Source organism: Poecilia formosa, unplaced genomic scaffold, assembly GCF_000485575.1.
Source record: "Poecilia formosa unplaced genomic scaffold, Poecilia_formosa-5.1.2 Scaffold48, whole genome shotgun sequence".
Lineage (NCBI taxonomy): Eukaryota > Metazoa > Chordata > Actinopteri > Cyprinodontiformes > Poeciliidae > Poecilia > Poecilia formosa.
The window spans coordinates 2,191,124-2,210,128 of NW_006799987.1; the positions used below are offsets into that span (position 1 = coordinate 2,191,124).

General features: G+C 38.8%; 2 protein-coding genes across 8 annotated transcripts in view; one reads left to right on the forward strand and one right to left on the reverse strand.

Annotated features, from left to right (window-relative positions):
- mark4b (MAP/microtubule affinity-regulating kinase 4b) overlaps positions 1-5,176 on the forward strand; it is a 59,106-nt gene extending 53,930 nt beyond the window's left edge. For 2 of the 7 annotated variants that reach the window (XM_016671698.1, XM_007552449.2), the window contains one exon: positions 899-4,049. In XM_016671698.1, coding sequence (XP_016527184.1) covers positions 899-1,247 — 349 coding nt within the window. In that variant the 3' untranslated portion in view covers positions 1,248-4,049. Of the gene's footprint in view, positions 1-898 lie in introns of all 7 variants that reach the window. The other 5 variants (XM_016671697.1, XM_016671700.1, XM_016671702.1 and 2 more) reach the window with 5 other exon arrangements.
- On the reverse strand, positions 4,863-12,586 carry ckmb (creatine kinase, muscle b). The gene is made up of 9 exons (XM_007552450.2): positions 12,478-12,586; positions 11,171-11,280; positions 10,974-11,070; positions 10,668-10,822; positions 9,551-9,683; positions 9,312-9,483; positions 8,539-8,662; positions 7,144-7,333; positions 4,863-5,420 (listed from the first exon to the last, which is right to left on the reverse strand). Exons 2-9 carry the CDS (start codon positions 11,267-11,269, stop codon positions 5,242-5,244), a joined length of 1,149 nt encoding a protein of 382 aa, XP_007552512.1. The 5' UTR covers positions 11,270-11,280; positions 12,478-12,586; the 3' UTR covers positions 4,863-5,241.
- Positions 12,587-19,005: the final 6,419 nt, after the last annotated feature.

A 19,005-nucleotide genomic window follows, 5' to 3' on the forward strand; every position in this document is an offset into this window, starting at 1 on the left:
AAACATACAGAAACAAATCAACATTTGATACTTTTTCCTGTCAAACGAGTTTTTTTCACTTAAATTGTACAGATCACGTAAAAAATAGGAAAGTCAAACTAAACCTGATGTTTTAACAGGAGTGTTTCTCTATATGCTTTATATTATTTTATATTAAAGTGAACAATTATTACTGTTTCTGTGCCCCTTAAAAGGTCTTAAATTCGTGTATCTAAAATTAAGGCCTTAAAATATCTTAAATTAATTTTTTAAATGTAAGTTGGCCTTAATAATGTTACTTTTTCAGACATTCATTACTTAAGTGACTCAACCCAGTGGAGGCTATCGCTATCTAGTTGTTTATATACTTTTGCTAGCTAGCTAGCCACAGTATGCGCTGTACAATGGCTGCTAGAAAATAAGTGTTTTGTTGTAGACTTACCATCCAGAAACCACTTACTGCATTCTTGTTGGCTGTGCTGGAGGCTCCACTTCTTCTTTTCAAACCTGTACGGTTGTATAATTGCGCATCTGTTTGAAGCCATTTTTAAGTCCAAATGTAAACTTTGAGTTGGGGGGGCGTGGCCAGCTGCAGCTTATTTGGATTTAAAGTGAGAAAGATCCTAAAACAGCTCAAAATAGGCAGAACTGAGTAGAGAAAAATCTCATTATCCAAGAGTGATTTTGGGCAAAAACATGTTTTTAACATGTTTTTAAAACATGTTTTTAAAACATGTTTTTTTTTATTTAAAACATGTTTAGAGCTATCTTAACATGTTCAAGGAAGAATTAAAGGCCACCTTTAAATTTAAGACACCCATAGGAAACAGGACAATCTGATTTAATTTTTTTTCTTCTTTCTTCCTATTTTTTCAACCACATTCTTTCCCATTTCTTTAATTTCTTTCCCCTCTACTAGTCGCCATCTATCTGGGCATCAAAAAGCGGCCGAGCCCCGGACCCCCCGATGCGGATGGGATGTGAGGGTCCGGAGCCCCCGGGACCCGGCCGAGGTGGTTCTGGCCCTGCGGGAGGCGGCGCAGGGCTGCGGCTGCCAAGTCCACCTGGCCGGCCCGTTCCTCCTGTCCTGCACCCACGGCGCAGCTGGAGCCCGCGTGGCCTTTGAGGCCGAGGTCTGCCAGCTGCCCAACGGGCCGGGCCAGAGCGGCGTGAAGTTCAGGCGCCTGTGGGGGGCGCCGTTGGCCTTCAGAGACATCGCCGCCAAGGTGTCGAAGGAGCTGGAGCTCCGAGGTGAAGCGGGTAGGTGACAGACTGACACCTCCAGGAAAACACCCGCAGCTCCCAGACTCTTCCCACTCACAGCCAGACGGACTGAAGATGGCCCTTTGACCTCCGACCCCCGCTGAGCTCACACATACACAGCTTGAGGCCATAGAGTTGGACTTTCTTTTTTGCTCAGATTTAACTTCAGGTTGCTGAGAATGACGGAAAACTTGTTGTTGTTTCTGTCACTTGTCATCATTCCTTTTTAAAGAGCTGCTATTTAAATGTTTTTTTAATTATTTTTCTGTGTAATCAGTTCATTTTTCTTGCTTAGTGCTTTTAAAATAGGAGGAAATTGACGACTGTTGTCAATATTGGAAGCAGATGTCACAGAGGAAACCTCCAGCCACTAGGGGGAGACATGCAGAAATGCAGGGACTGCCAACAGACTAAATGGAGCGTAGTTACGTTTCCTCTGTCTGGATACCTGCTGAAACGTTTGCTCCACCATTTTGTCATGGTAAAAGTAAGTACACCCTCCTACAGCTATAAAGTTTGCCATATAAGGATATAATGACAATGTTTCGGACTTTCAAATTGTCATTATTTATTAAACAAACATGAAGCCAAGATAAAAACAATTTTAAGGGTGCATTTAGTTTTTCCACACATCTTTCCATTGGGGTTTTATTTAGTTTGATGTATGTTTACTGTCATTTAATCTTTAGTGTGATTCTCTAAACTTGAGGTTTGATGCAAATATTTTTGAATCTAATAAAGATGAAATCACTTTATTTTGTCCTGTTACTTAAAACTCTAGAATTAAAGGAGGGTGTACTTTCTGTTTACTGTAGTTAGAAAGTGAGCAAAACTGCAAAATTAAAAAAATAATAATAATTGAATTAATTGAGCTCTTTCCCAACACTAAGCTTCAGTTAATGGTGTAACTGTATTTTTTTTACATCATTATTATTATGAATTACTTTTACAGCACCAATATAATTAAATGTGGAAATAATAAAAACAAGTTGGTTTACTTTGTTTTATGTTATAAAAACTAAAGAAAATGAATTCCTTCAGTAATCTTTTAAAAAAATCCAACAGCTTTTACTTCCAACTGCAAACTAAATTCTCTCCCACATCGACATTAAACTGGTTCAGAGCAAAATAGAGTAGTTGGTGCTTCCCTCACTTTGTTCAGTGTCCAGACTGTCTGATCGTTGATGTTTAGGGAAGAAAACCGCCACAAAGCCAAGGATCGCATGATTTAGACCCAACTGGACGTCACCTGGTTAAGTTTTAAGATTTCTGGAATCTTTAAACAGATTGAGTATATTTTCTTTCAGGTTTTCAGTGTACTGAACAACAATGACTCCTGGCAAAAATGTTGAATCATGACACATTGAGAATGTTTTGCAATGTAATGAAAAACATCTGATATGACCAGAGGTGGGCAGAGTACACAAAAATTGTACTCGAGTAACAGGGGTATTACTGTAACGTATTTTATTCAAGAGTAAAACGTATTTGGGGTAAAAGCTTAATAGTGGCGAGCTCTGCTAGCTGAAAAGCTAGCTGCGCTAACACTAAAGCACTAATCAGAAACATTATTTCAACTAAAACTATTCCAATATTTAGTGCCAGCTAATGCTAGAGCACTAAACTAACATGCTATTTAGTGGAAGCTAATGTTAACATGCTATACTAACATACTTATTGGAAGCTAATGCTCAAGAGCTACACCAACATATTTTTAGTGGAAATTAACTCTAAGGCTCTACACCAACATGCTATGGAGTAGAAACTAACACCAAATAGCTATGCTAACATGTTATTTAGCGGAAGCTAACATTATAGTTAGTGTAGCCAACATTTTATTTAGTGTAAGCTAATGCTAATGTGTTAGCTTCCACTAAGTAAAGTGCTATACCTACATGTTATTTAGCTAAGACTAAATAGCTATACTAACATGCAGTGGAAGCTAATGCTAAATTGCTACTCCAAATTTTACCCAAACTAATATCACTCAAGTAAAAAAACAAAAATTACGGTACAGTAAAACTACTCTTCAAAGTATTTTTTCCCCAAAAAAGTTACCCAAATTAAATGTAAATTTATGGAGTTACTACCCACCTCTGTGTACAACAGTTGGTTATAATTAATGGTTTATCTTGATCTACTCAGTTTTTTTCTCTCTGGGGAAATTAAACCATTTTCTATTAATTATATTAAGGTCATTCGTGGTTTTTCAGGTTACAAACATGCTTGTTTTTTTTTTTTAGATCGATTATTAGACATCCTCCATGAGAAGTGCTTCCATAATTTTTGCCAAGAGTTGTAAATCTAAGCTGTTTCTTGATTCTTTTCCATAAAAGCTGTAGATTTTCCCAGCACTGCTGGTATGACTGTTCCCCCAGTGGATTAAAGTTACAGACTGTTAACCAATCAGATTCCTGATTCAAAATGCCAAGCTCAAACATCCAAATCTCTGGCATCACTTTGATGTAACAGGTATAAAACATTCTCCATTTTGTTTTATTTTAGGTTCTTTATTGCTCATCTCTAAGAAAATCTACCAATGGTTTGTGGAGTTTCTCTGATTTCTGGTGTCCGTCAGTGTCTGAAAATGTCAAGCTGTGATTTAGAGGCTATTTGTTCGACTTTCTGTTTGTTTACTGCTCTGCCTCATCGCCCCAAAATGTTCTCAGACTAATCCATGCTTCAAGACCACTGATTACTTAAATCCAACGTACCGCCGGCTGAGACACCAGAAACGACCGACTTGCAGTCCTGCATGTCTCCTAGGATATAATGTGTGACACAAAATAAAAACCTTCAACCTCTGATATTTTTTATTCTTTCCTTTTTATGCATATTTGGAGAAGATCCATAAACTTTTCTCCACGTGTAACATTAAATCAGAATAAATAATAATTTGGGAAATCATACAAAGACGGACTAGAGAGTATATTTTAACGTAGTACCTGATTATAAAATCTAAATTAAATTAGCCAACATACCAGGAAAAGAATGACAGAACTCCACAAGTCTGGTTCATTATTGTAGCTTACACATAATGTAAGCAGTTTTGCTAACACTAAAGCTCTTTAACATGGCATTTAGCAGAAGCTAATGCTAACTAATATACCAACAAGGTTTTATAAAATGCTATACCAAAATGGCATTTAGTGGAAGCTAATGCTAAAATACTATGCTAACACGGTATTTAGCAGGAGCTAATGCGCTATCCCAACATGGTATGTAGTGGAAGCTAACTTGAAAGCCCTTTGCCAACAAGATATTTCATGGAAACTAATGCTAACGCGCTATACCAACACAATATTTAGTGGAAGCTAAAGTTCTACACCAATGCACTATTTTGTGGAAGGTAATGCTAAGGCACTATACCGGCACAGTATTTAGCAGAAGCTAAAGCATTTTACCAACATGGTATTTAATGGAAGTTAAACTGAAGTGCTACACCAACATGGTATTTAGCAGAACGTAATGCTAAAGCGCCTTGACCTAAAAACAGGAGAATTTTAGTTACTTTCGTCAGACAATGGGTTGAGAAAAGGTGATGTCTGTTCTTACAGCAGGTATACACAGATTTCAACTGTACCTTTGGTTTCTATGAAGAAAAACAAAAACAGGATGAATTGATTGTTACATGGGGCTTTGTTTAATTCTCCAGTTACATTTTACAACCAAAAAAAAAACTTTACACACATAGCCACGACCAGACTATGCATAGGTTGATCCCAGGATGTTACGAAGGCGATGGGAAGATATCAGTTAGAAGAAATTAGATGAATAGGGAGAAAAGGCAGAAAAAGTAAACAGAAGTAAGAAAGAAAGGAGCAGAAGGAAAAGTGGAGTGTCTTTGGATGGAAGGAAGCCATCAGCAGGAAGTAGCCATTTGGCCGAAACCAGTAAAATAACTTTACAACGAGGCTACATGTTCATTTTTTTTCTTTAGAAAATAGAAAAAAAAAAAACCACAGACAGTCATTTCATCAAATTCCTTGTCTGTCCGCTTTACTTCTGAGCGGGGATCATGCCGTCGATGGACTCGCCCTTCTCCAGCTTCTTCTCCATCTCCACCATGAGCTTCACGCCGTCGACCACCAGCTGCACCTGCTCCACCTCGGAGGAGCCCAGACGGTCGGCGTTGGAGATGTCGAACACGCCGCCCACTGAGGCTGTGTCCACACCGCCTGGCGGAGGAAACGGAAGAATGAGGCCTAGTCCAAACATCGCAGAGTCCTTTTAACCACATGCTGGAGAGCAAAAACTCATCAACAATTACTAGCATTGGTTTTAGCTCTCAAGTTGTTAACGCTCTGAATCTTAAATATGTGCTACTAATCGTCAACACTAGGACAACTACATAAGGTCAGGACACAGTTTTAATCCAAAACACTGCAAAGAAGAGGGAAGTAGCTATGCTAGCTTGACTTTGACAATCTTAACATGTAGATGTGCTGCAAAATCCAGTGCTTCAGTTAATTTTTTTTTTTTTTTTTTAAAAAAGGCGACCCACCCACCATTTGTGATAGATCATCAGTAGATCAGGTGTTTACATTAGCTAATCAACCACCGCTGTGTTAGCTTAGCTAATAGCAGTGACAGCTAATTTACCACAGCCATCACTTATTAACGACTGCAAAATACACATCAAGCCCAAAAACATAAAACTGTAACAGACTGAATGTTCAATTCTTGTGTTTTGGTGTTGAATCCTGGTACATTAGTGGTGGTGTTGTTGTCAGTTGCTGTGGCAACGGGTCTGTGTGTAGCGTAGCTGACACAGAGAGCAAGACAATAAGAATATTAAATGGTTTTTCTGTGTTATTTCCCCATTTGCTGTAGTACACTGCACTGAATTAATAATACCTAAATCTCCAGGTTTGATTATCAGAATGTTTCTGTTGGTAAGTAAAACAATCGTCTTTCTGTCCTCCAGTCTTGTGCACATACGTGAAATTTCTGGGTGAAAACAATAAGGTGTGTACATATAAAACAATATTTTCCACACCTGATTGGTAAGTGTTCAAGCTGCTGAATTACAGCACTGAGCGTTGCTTTAAACATGCCACGCCCATAGGGGGCAGTGTAGCGCAAAGCGAAAGTTACGTCAGCCGATCACAATCCTTCATGTTTAATTCCTAAATTAAACATGGCACCAGGAGGTTTTTGTGTGGATAGATGGTGAGGTTGAACTACTTTTAAATACTGTGTTGGAATATAAAGTTAATAAAACATGTTGACAGGGAATCGTAGTTGTCAGAAGTAACTTTTTGTTTTGAAGAGGAAGAAGACAATCGGCAGAAGCAGCTTAGCTTAAATATTTAGTATTTTTACTATATATGGCTACAATATATGAATATATTCTGGGACCATCTGTATTTCCACAACAGACATATTAGTGGTCAGAAGTCACTTTTTATTATTTGTTCGACTTCAGGTTTAAAAGCCCAATGGACAATTAATGATACATTAAGTACATAAAAAGACACAAAATTGAGAGACAATCAAAGTTAAAATAGTTATGGGCATTACAGTAAGAGAACTGGGGTCCGTGTATTTTTCTTTATTTTTGTGCTGCATTTGTTTACCTCCCTACGGTTTTTGGAGTAAAATACTCTTCTTCGACTCTAAGGTGTGGCAAAGTGTATAGAAAAAACACAACAGCGCCTCCTACGGCCAGAATATACAGCGGTCATAGAATATGACGTCACCAGAGGTGGGCAGAGTACCCACGAGCAGAAATACGTAATAATAAAATTACTCAAGTCAAAGTAAAAAGCACAGCAAAGTAGAGATGCTAATAAAAGTACTTTTATTTTTCTCCAAAATAGCTACTCCTTACTACCCGCCTCTGGGTGTAACACCTGTTCTTCCGCCCCGCAGAGTAAAGGAAGCGGTTCCCGTACGTACCTGTGCCGCGTTTCTGCAGACGCAGCCTGGTCAGGATCTCCTCGAACTTGGGGTGCGTGCTGAGCTTGGGCAGCTTGACGTGCACGCCGCCGCGCAGGCCGGTGCCCAGGTTGGAGGGGCAGGTCAGGATGTAGCCCAGATGCTCGTTCCACATGAAGCCGTGGTTGTGCTTCTTGAAGATCTCCTCAATCTGACCAACATGAAGAGGCACCGGAGTAAGGCTTGATTACTACCGAAACATATACAGCTTGTTTAATTTCTATTAATCCATAAAATATGTTCACTTTGCCTCCAAGCACAGCGTCCATTTTAAGTGGTGTTGGTTAACAGTTTTAGGAGTTTTCAGTATTTTCCGGCTGCTTTCCATCGGTCCAGTACCTGACAACACTTGGTGCCGTTTGTAAAGTTACACAGTAAAAACTTGACATCAATAATTTGGTTTATTTAGCCTGAAAAAATGTGGCTGTTCATTTCTCAAAGTCATATTTTCACCATTTTATTCATATATTTATAAATGTCAGAGTTCCAAACTAAATATGTAATTTGGTGAATTAAATGCTTAGTTATCAAGCTAAATATTTAGTCTGAAAATGACATTTAGTACTGAACTAATGTTTAGTTTGAAAGCTAAATATTTATTTTTAAATTAAATATTTAAGAATAAATATTTTAAATTAAGTAATTATTTATTTAGCTCCCTAACTAAATATTTAACATTAATAATAGTTGGTCTGTTGGACTTCTTCCACATATTATGTTAATTATTTTATAAATGACAGAAAAAGCAGATTGTTTACATTCAAGCTGAATTGCTTTAATGTTAAAGTGATGCTGTGTGAAATGTTCTGATATTCAGATGTTTATGATTTGATACCAAATAATAAATCCTCCATTTGAGAAAAGGAGGGACAAATGTTTGTGCCTCTCCACATATATATGCTGTAATTCCTGTAAATATAACAAGACTTTTTTTGTATTTTTCATGCAGCCTGATTTGTAATTTCTCCCTCTGCAGAGATATTTTGTAAAACAGCCTGGGACTGTAAGGCAGCTAATTCGGGATTAGCAATCTGTGGAGGTTATTCGGCTGGCAGTTTCTGGTCTAGGTGTAACTTTTTAATATTTTTTATATTAGATACATTATTTACCAGGGGAAATGTTTTTCTGTTGTCAATAAATGCATTTATATCTACATAAATATCAAATATATGTATTAAAAAATGTCCAAAGTCCAATTAAAACTCCAGAAAGCCTCGATGAAAACCACTTTAAGGACTTTCACTTCATCAGTACAATAGAAGTCTGACTGCTGCAGCAAATCTGCCGTATTTTAAGAAGTCAGTTGGATCTGTAATGTGTCTGCTTTTCAGCAGCTCTGAGGTTTATGAGTTTCACCTTCTGCAGGCCAACGCAGAAACGTTTGAAGACCTCCTTCATGTTGCCTCCCTTCTGCATGGAGATGACGCGCAGGTGGTCCTCCTCGTTCACCCAGACCAGGAAGGTCTTGTTGTCGTTGTGCCTGATGGATGAAAATATTATTCAAATCAAGGTGCAGCACAAAGTAGTTGGAGCTTCAACTCTGATAAGGTGATTCAGTCCAAGTGAATCAAGAAGATGCAACAGAAATGTCTTATTTGGTGAACAAAGAGGATGTTTGGCTACTGTAAAGATGTATCAGACCAGTGGGGCTGAAACAATTAATCACGATTAATCAGTTATTGAAATAATTGTCAACTAATGTTAGCATACAGACTAAACAAAAGTCCATTTACTGAAAGAACAACACATTTAATGCAATAGTTGAGCCAAAACTGCAAAATACGTTCATTTTGCATTTAAGATACAAAAACAACCATTTGTCTGTAAATACGTTCAACCCAGAACTTCTCAAGTGGCAGTTCTGGCTTCTCCTGGTTCAAATTCTGTAATGATTAATCATGATTAATTGATTATTGTAATAATCGTCAGCATATTTAGTAATCGTTTAATCATTAAGTGGAGCATACAGACTCAACAAAAGATGATTTGCTGAAAGAATAAAACATTCAGAACTGTAATGAAGGCAAAACTGTACAAAATAACTGCAGAATGTACCAATATTTCTATCCGATTAATCAGTTAATCGTTAGAATAATTGATAAATAATCGTTATTTGCAGCTCTGCTCACCAGATGCCCCTGGCGTCAGGCCAGTCGCGGGCCATGCCGGCGCAGGTCAGCAGGGGGGACACTGGCTTGTCAAACAGGAAGTGATCAGCGATCAGCTGCTCCTGCTCGGCGTCGGTCATGCCGTTCAGAGGGTAGTACTTTCCCTTGAACTCGCCATCCAGGGAGGACAGGGCTGGAGGGGGACAGAATATTCAAGGAGAGAAGGAAACGGTGGGGATGTGAGTCAGTTTGAAGCTCACCCTCGATGCTCAGCTTCTCGATGCCTCTGCGCTCTCCACGGCTGTTGTGGGGGGGCAGGGTGAAGCCCTTGATGCTGCGGCCGGTACGCACACGGCTGGACAGCACGTAGTTGGGGTCCAGGTCGTCGCCACCCTGATGGTGCAAAGAGGGGAGGCCATTTTTTCTTTGTTTTGCTTCAATTGTCATTTTTTAGCATTCTGAAAAGTTCAAATTTTACTAAAAGATGGACAAAATTACATAATTTTGCTGAAGTGACTTCAGCAAAACAACTACTGAGAGGGTCTCCTAAACATACCTTATCAGTTGTATTGTTTGCCATTGCAGTAATAAAGTAATTGGTGCAAAACGAACCGTAAATAGGGAAGACTAGAGGCCTCATGAGATAATGTATTACTCTTTTTGCTCTTAAATTTGTGCTAAATATGTAATTTAAAATGGTTTAGGCCAAGATAACTTAATAAATACTTAATGAAAATGTGCTAACATTTCAAAAGTGAAAACTTCATTGAGCGTTTTGCAAAACTTTAAAAGCGTAACTAAAAAATTTGACATTTCATACTTTTCTTACAGTATTTTGTACCTATAACATTTTTCCTCATCCCTGCCATTTAATCCCAATTTATCATCATTTATTATACTCATGTTAATGTAGTAATCATGTGCAGAGTTTAATATTTTGGTGAGCTAAAGAAAGACATTTCATATTTATTTATGTACAGGTTGTAGATAAATACAGAAGCTTAGCTAAAGCATAATTGAGCATTTTTAATATTTGAATGTAAAATTGTGTTTTTATTCTGAACAATATGCTGAACTGGACCAGTGTGAGGTAAAAATAATGATACTTTGAATTCAGGAACGAAACATCCACTAGGTGGCAGCACCTTTTTGTAGCCAAATTTGTAACTTTTATACTTACAGATGATGAGAACATGATGTTATCATAAATTAGACAAATAACTAAAAAAAGATCCATTGTAAACCAAATAAAATCAAGACTGACTATGGTAAGATAAATTAAGGGTTGAAAAAAATGACGTCATATTTGAATGGAGGGCCCCATGAGTGTGACGGTGTTTGGCCCTGAACCCAGAATGGCTAAAGCCAAGTCCTTACCTTCAGGTTCTCGTAGTTCAGGTCAGTCTTGTGCTTGTCGGTGGGCTTGTATCCGCCATGACGGTCGGAGATGATGGGGTCAAGCAGCTCCTTGAAGACCTCGTAGGACTCCTCGTCTCCGGCGACGCAGCCCACGGTCATGATGAAGGGGTGACCTTACAGAAACGATACAGAAGAATTAGATAAACCTCCTGGAACCATCTCGAAGCTAAAGACGAATATTCAGATATTTGCTTCAGTTAATCTAAGTCTTGGACAGGAAATCTGCTGTTGTGTTTGTTTTTTTGCAGACGACTGAGTCCTTACCTGGGTTGTCAACACCAGTCTGGATGACGTCATCCACAGTGAAGCCACTGGGGGTGGATTTGCCCCTCAGCTTGGAATAGATGTCCTTGTTAAGTACCTGCAATAGATGACACAAAATACCTCACTTACTCCGTTTTCTCGGTTGGAAGCTAGTTTTGTTTAAAGGCTCATCCAAGAGGCTAAATATGACGGTGTACCTTGGCCATGTGGTTGTTGTGCTGAGAGAGATCGGGGAACTCCTCATCCACGGAGAACTTCATCTTGTAGTCGTTGTGGCAGTTCTTCATGGCTGCCATTCTTACTTTGTCTGAGGAAGTGGAGAGGAGGTGTTTATTTCTAAGAATCTCATGTGCAGGGAAGTGCAGGCTTTGGTTACTCTGGTGATTAGAAGGAACGGTTGAAGAAAAGTCTTCAAATATCAACATAAAATTGTCAGATTTTAAATATAGTCTGTCAAGGAAACAATGTGGATGCTTTTCCATGAGTCCTGGAGTGAGACAGAGACATTTTCTGCCTGCATGTCTCACCACCTGTCCAGGTTATAAATAGAACCACGACGATTCGTTTCAGCTCCAACCAGTTGAGACTCACTCTGGGGGCATTTGGCTCATCTTTTGGCTTCAAAATGCACCAAACCTTTGCACTTTAAATAAAACCAACAATCAAACCGATCATTTTTTAACACCTATTTTCCAAATTTAACCTATCCTCTGCAAAAACACAAAATATTACCAAGTAATTTTGGTCTAGTTTCTAGTGCAGATATCCTGCTACACCTATTACAACACATTTTCCCCATATTATAAGTAAAACAATCTGCCAATGGAAGTGGAATTTGTTCATCAATATTAAGAATTAATTACTTAAAACAAACTTCTATCTTTTGTTGAAAAGGTTCTTGTAAGTTAGTTTTGTCTCACCTCAAGTGTATGCAGGTATTTGTTCTAGAGACTAGACCAAAATTACTTGGTAATATTTTGTGTTTTTGCAGTGCTCTGTTGACTTTCAAGCATTGCACCTTGATTTTTAAATGTAAAGCTGCACCTTGTGAAGTTGCAGCTGCAGAATCAATCAGTTAATAGTCTGAGCTGCCAGTTTCTGTAAGGTCAGCTTGTGGAAGTGCATCAGACTCATGAGACCCGGAACGCCAAAAGGTCAAAGCATGCATGCCACACAGATGCCTCCATACCTTCCAACGGCTAAATCGAGCTCCCTAAACTATTCAGAGATGAACCCTAGAGTTGTTCTGCAGGCGTCAGCAGCAGCTGATGGATAGCCACAACTGTTTGCAGGACACTCTCCTGTTGCACAGTCGACTTATTATGCAAAAATGACTCAAGTGTCTCAAAAGAAAAGCTTTTAGAAGTTAAGTAGATATAGTTTATTTCCATTTGTATTGTCTAGATTAGGAGGAAGCAAGGAATTTGTTTTGACCAAATGATTGCTGAAATCCTCGACACCTTCTTAATTTTCATCTAAAAATATCAGTTTGCTACTTTATTACCTGCTTAGGAGAAAAGAAAGAAGTAACAAATCCCGGGATCAGATCCTGTTCGCCCAATGTAGGGGTTGCCCAGCTCTGACAGGTGACGGACTAAAGCCTTTATACCCAGATCGCTGTGACTATTGGATGGCTGGGTCTGGGGTCCCCTCGTTCCATTGGTTGACACAGCTTTTCTGGGCATGGATGGGTTCCTAAAAGGCAAGAACAAACGTCACACAGAGCTGGAGAACAGGGGTGAGGCAACAGCTGCGAGCGCCTGGTCCAACCTTCCACCCTCTGCCTCCTGGTTGCTGCTTGGATACCAGCAAAGGGAACACAATCACATCAGATTCATGCAAAATGCCTTCAGTTTAAGTGTCTTTTGCTGTTATTTTTATTTTATGAACATAAACTAATGTTTTTCTTCACAGTGTTTTAAACCAAGAATCAAAATTTTACTTTGATATTAACTGAAGATCCAACAGTTTGGACATGTGGAGAGTTTACTGTGCTTGGAGTGTTTGTTACTGGAGCTCCGTCTTCGTTTTAAGAAGTTAAAATAACTTTGATTACATCATCCTGATAGCAAGAACAGATTAGATTTCAGTTCATGTATGACTGCTACGTGGCTCTGTTCTTTGAATGAAATGTCGTGTTGTGACGCATGGTGATGGCATGCTCAAGTTCAAAATATTTGGTAGATTCAGTTTACATCTACTCAACATTGGCAGAAATGTCAAAGATTTAAAGCCTTTTTATGAGTTTTAACAATTGTTTTCTTAAAGTTTGAAGAAAAAAGTTCGAATTTTTTTGGAAATCCCGCTGTCATGCTTCATCATTGGTGTTTTAATGTTTGAAAGTCAGACTTTGGCTCCACTAAAAATAGACTTTTATTCTTAGTTCTGACCAGAAATGAACGAATGAGGTAAAAATATAAAACTGACTTAAACAAACAGTGGTGTTTTTTACTCTAAATTGTTTTAGGAGTCTTCCTGTTGATACTCAACAACCAAGAAACTGAAAACATACAGGGAGGCTTTAGCATTAGCCTATGCTAAATGCTATGTTTAGTGTTAGCAGAACTGTTTATGTTTAGTGTGACTAACCTTTTAGTTAGCCGTGCCCACCAGTGGTTAGAACATCTTAGCTTGACTCCTTCCAACATATTACTGAGGGCAAATAGCTAAGTCTGTCACATCTGAATAATAAACTTTCTTTATGTTTTCAGTCATCTGAAACCAACTAATGGTTGTGAATGCTCCATCATACTCCAACTGTCTAATCATATTATAGACTTTATCAACATGACTGAAATCCCTGCAGGCTCAATATTTGGATTTTAAGACATCAAAAACTTCAATGTTTTTGTTGAATTTATCATAACTTGTTGGCTTAATTAAGTAAATATTGTGCAACCAAATTATTCAACTGATGATTAAAAAGCTGAAACTGATTTTTTTTTTTTTTACTTCCCACGTAAACAAAACCATTTAAACATGTTAAAGTGACATGCTATGCTGATGATATCCTACTTTATATAGCAAAACTAATTTCTTGGCTCATTCTAAGCATGGTAAAAACTTAATGATAGAAGATATCTAATGCATGTTTAGATACAGTTAATGTGCAGGAAAGGACATACAACCATAACATGAAGGTATCATTTATATTTTTTGCCTCATTCATAAGTTTGTTGCATGAAATTGTGTGTTGTGTTCAGGAGTGCAGGGATTCACACAGTCACTCCTTTCTTTAGCTTCTTTGCTCTAACTCAACGCTAGTCTCCAGTTTCACAGCTGTATCCTGACCATCCACAGACATGACTTTCCAAATTAGTCTCCTTCTGTGTCACTGCATGAGGCTGGCGGTGTGAGCACCAGTCTCCTATGAATGAATGTAGATTACCATAACAACTAACAATGGGGCAGCATTAGAGGGTATGCCCAGTTAGGGGTCAGCTGCACCTCATGTGCTTAGAGCCAGCTGTTAGTTTGAAACTTGAACCAGTCAAGTGTCCAAAACCACCTTGGCACAAAAAAAGAGCTGCATGGAGTTGGGGACACCTTGTCGTCCAGCTTTGTCAACATTGTTTGGTGAGCATGTTAAGAAACTTGCCCAGAAAAGCATCACGGCATTCAAAAAAAGTGAGAAACTTTTTAAAATAAAAAGCATATTTAAGATCAAATGCAAAATGTTTCTCTAAAATTGTGAAATAACAAAAACAAGCCATGTATTTAAAACTCTAATTTTCACTCTGCATTGCGTGCTTTAACAGCCACGCCCTCTTAATAAAAGCTTAAAGGTCATACTGACAGACATGTGATATGCACTGCCCATTCAGACCAGTTAGCTCTGCAGCTCGTTTACCTTTGTGGCACTGGTCCAGTATCCCAATTTAGACTGTCACTCAATACCCCAGCACCAGCCTCCCGTCTCCCCAAACACACATACGCAACCCTCCAATGCAGATCCAAAAAGGCCCGAAGCCCTGCAGCTGCCCCACAGAGACAGACTCTCAGGAACAGTTACATAAATCAGGGACATTATGTTAATAGTTACCCAAATCTTTTCAGAATAAAATGCAAAACATCAACACAGACGGATATAGGAAGGCTGAAATTAGTTTATTGGTATAAATTAAACAGTTAGGCGAGTGAATTGAATGCATGGAGAATCTGTAGCATCTGTGGGTTTTACATCAAATTAATTTGTAAGCATTTCATGTTTTGACTGTAATTTTGTGTTTTAAGAAGAAATTCCCGGATTACAGTTTGAGAAACTTTGCAGGGGTCACCCTGTATTACATAAAACCGTTTTTGGTTGGTTGGTGTCGAGTCCGATGGCAGGTTCTCATTCACAGCGCGGGCCTGAGGGAGCAGTTGGAGGAAACATGAATTAACAAGTTCACACTCAAGTACTGCCAGGAACAACTGACAGTTTTGGCTGCCAAGATAATTTACCAACACAGAAGGCCAATTTTCACACAGAACAGCAAGACGATGGATGAAAATCAGAGAATCTAAAGGTCTTTGTTCCTACACCTTACACTCCGAGTGATTAGCAGGAAAGTCTCCTTGGATTCCAAATCTTTGACCCCGGTTGACACTTTCAGACATACAAGTCCCAATCCAGAGTAGCAAGAAATTATGCTAGCAGTTGAAGGAGCCTAGAAATAGACTTAGGCATTTGTTAGACAACTGTGTGGACATGAGTAGACGCAAACCTTCACATGAATGGAACCAACAAGACCCGATGTGTTGTAGTTCTCAAAATAAAATCCGAAATAAAACAACGGCAACCTGTAATGCAACCTATGTGTTAAAGGTCGAGCCAAACCGGGTAATGCAAGCAATTTGATTGGCAGCAGACTGGATTCATTGATTGTCCCATGTTTTATGTCTCTGGATGAGCAAAGGGAGTATACAGCGTTAACCGGAGGGGCAACCTGCTACAAACACTGAGAGATTTTATAAATCCTGGTCGCCCCAGGGCACAAAATTACATCAATGGAACGTCGACCACAGTTCCTGCAGGTTCCCAGCCTGCCTATGGTCCCATATTTCTGCTCCTGTTCATGCCCACATAGTGAGGAACACACGGCCAATGGACACACACAACTTGGATAGAGTGAGATTTGACAATGGAGAAGCAGCTTATTCATGGTCTGGTGTATTCAGAATTGCATTTCCACCACCAGTTGGACTCTTGCTGGGCAGGTGATATTAAATCCAAATGCTTAATGTGGCATCATACTAGTGCAACGATAAATGGGATGCATTAATATGACTTGTATTTGTTGCAAATAGTGACATTTTTCTGTCCTTCAAACAATGGACCTTGTTGTGTGACGCCGACGTCTCCACCCTAAATATACCAACCATTATGGTTCCATACTGTCGGGTGGCAACGATGGTAGGAGTTTGTCCCACAACTGGTGGGTTGCTGATTCGATCCCCGTTCCATCTCTCTCTGTGTCCTTGGGTAAGACACCCTCCCTACCTGCTGGTGAAGGTCAGAGGGCCTGGTGGCACCGGTGCATGGCAACCTCACTTCTGACAGTGTGCACAGGGCAGCTGTGGCTACTATCCAGTCACTGTCAGCGTGTGAACGTGTACATGAATGGATAAATGACTGAAATGTAGTGTGAAGCTCTTTGGGGTCCTCTGGACTTGGTAAAGTGCTGCACAAATACAGGGCATTTACCAATTTTACCATTATCCTGAGGCCCTACAGCTGAAGGGACCTGGAGTGGTACAGGTGGGTTGTATGGAGAGCTTTTACGATAAAAATAGACAAAATAACGTACCAACGTACCATCCCTTTCCCTCCTGAAGGAAAGTATGCCCATAGCATGATGCTTTCACTGCCATGTTTCACCATTCTTTCTCAAACTATAGCCAGTTTGAATGGCTTTCTTGCTGCTCTTCCAAGGCCAGATTTGAGGAGTGCATAACCAATCGTCGTCCCATATGGTAAATAATGCTTCATGCCTTCAGGAAATATGCAACTGATGATTTCTTTCTAAGCACTTAAGCTCTGGTTCATAGTTGTTGCGTGATAATTTAGAGTTCGTGTGACGGTGACAGCGGGGTGCTCATGATGAAACCTGAGCTGGTCCTGAGGGGTCACTAAGGGGATCTCAGCGGCGAACTGTGGACTTCTATCTTTAGTGTTGCCTGTCCAGGTCCTCCAAAGGCTTCCGATTGAATTGCATTGACTCAGCGGTCATTTCATCATGACCCCCCTTCCTTCCTCTAACTCCCCATTTATTCCTAATTTCTAATCAGATGCATATCTTTTGACTTTTGTTGTGGAAACAAGTGGTACAGCTAAGAAAAGGCAGGAGGTCGAACTCAGATCACTGAGGTGATGGTCATTAAAAGGTGCAAAGACTTTATCATATTTGATGATTTATATTCATTTCATGTTCGTCTTCGTTAGGAGTTCATGTTACATAACCTTAAGGCTGTCATGAAGAACATTGCTACCAGGAGAGTTTCTCAGCCATATTGACAGCATAGCTGAAGAAGTGGCTGAAGTATCTCACCACAGCTGTTTAATGAATCTGTTCTTGAAGGGTGGCCCTGTGATGAATTAGGGTTTACCAGGCCTGTTGCCCATTGACAGCTGGAAAGGCCTGTCAGCCCCTGTGAAACTAAATAGCACAAAGAAGACTCTGATGGAGTGTAACTTTGTGGGAATGTAGACAGCTGCTCTTGCTTTTGTTTTCTATTTTTATATTCTGTTATATTGTCACTGCATTTCAAATACAGCTTAATAGTTTAAAATCACAAGCAAATGTTGTTTGGACACAGATGACATTAGTATTTATCTCTAGGAGCAATTACGCTTAAATAAAACATTGCAAAGTGGAAACTGTGATTTGCTTGCCTACAATTAAAGTTAATTATTACAGATTATTGATATTAATTCCTTGGCAGGGGTCAGATGTCAAAGATTAATTTTGTGTGACCCTAAACCAAATTTAAAGAAGGTTTGTTTCAGGAGGCTGATGCTGATACAGTTTGACAAACATACAAACATTTTGGTAAAGTTTCCAGTGATGCAGGTTGTTTGAAAACATGCAAATTAAAATCTGCTCAAAGGAAAAACATGAGGTAGAACAAACATCTCATATTTTATTGAAGAAATTTTTAAAATAAGAAGTTGTTATTCTGAAAAAATAAAAGAATTTTGGCTTGGTGGTTGGGTGTAATGAATTATACACCCATTTTTAAAAATAACAGAAAACAACAGTAATTTGTTTTGTTTAATTAATCATAGTAAATTTATTTTATTGATAATTTATATTTTACAATAAACACAAAAGGCCAATCAACTGTTTTTATAGGAAGATTTTGTGGTTCCGATGGCAGTTTTCAGATTCTGCTCTAGTCTGACACCTACTGGCCTTCCAAGGAAATGCATTGCCTAATTCTTTTCAATGTAATATTGTTTTTTATTTTCTTTTTTTTTTGTGCCTATCATATGAACTTCATAGAAGATTTTCAGCCATGTAATTTAAGATGGACGTCAGATATTTCTCTGTCATTGTTTCCATTTGTACCTTACGTCTATTTTTACCCCAGTGGATGCTGGTCAGGACTGCGGTAACTTGCTTCAGTTGCTAAGCATCATGTTTCTTCACTAATTTGTACTTTTCACACACTGCCCAATCAAAACCTTCAGTTGAAATGACAAAATCTAGTTTTTATTAATCTGCTTTAACTCTCTGTGCACCTTAGCTTTTGGTTGATCTGATCCCAGTTATCATTTGTGTATTTTTTTTTTATTTTTTTAAAAAGGAACGCAAAGATAACTGATTAATGATTATTATTTTTGGCTTTTAAGCTGGAATGTTGTGCAGTGTTGTCAACGCATCCTCAAAGCACGACCCTCCAACTGGGAGGTGAGAGAAAAATGACAATGTGTGAAATATTTAATCAATGTAAACAGCTGCTACATGAAATTTTAGAGAGTTTGTAGTCAAATATTGAATAAAACAGCAAAGAAAACCTTTAAAAGAAAAAACAAAGTTGGTTTGAATTA

Coding starts and splice junctions, on each gene's coding strand:
- ckmb (XM_007552450.2), bottom strand. CDS start 11,269: ATGGCAGCCATGAAGAACTGCCACAACGACTACAAGATGAAGTTCTCC. Junction 9,684..10,667: donor TGAACTACGAGAACCTGAAG/GTAAGGACTTGG, acceptor TTGCACCATCAG/GGTGGCGACGACCTGGACCC. Junction 5,421..7,143: donor TCTGCAGAAACGCGGCACAG/GTACGTACGGGA, acceptor TTCCTCCGCCAG/GCGGTGTGGACACAGCCTCA.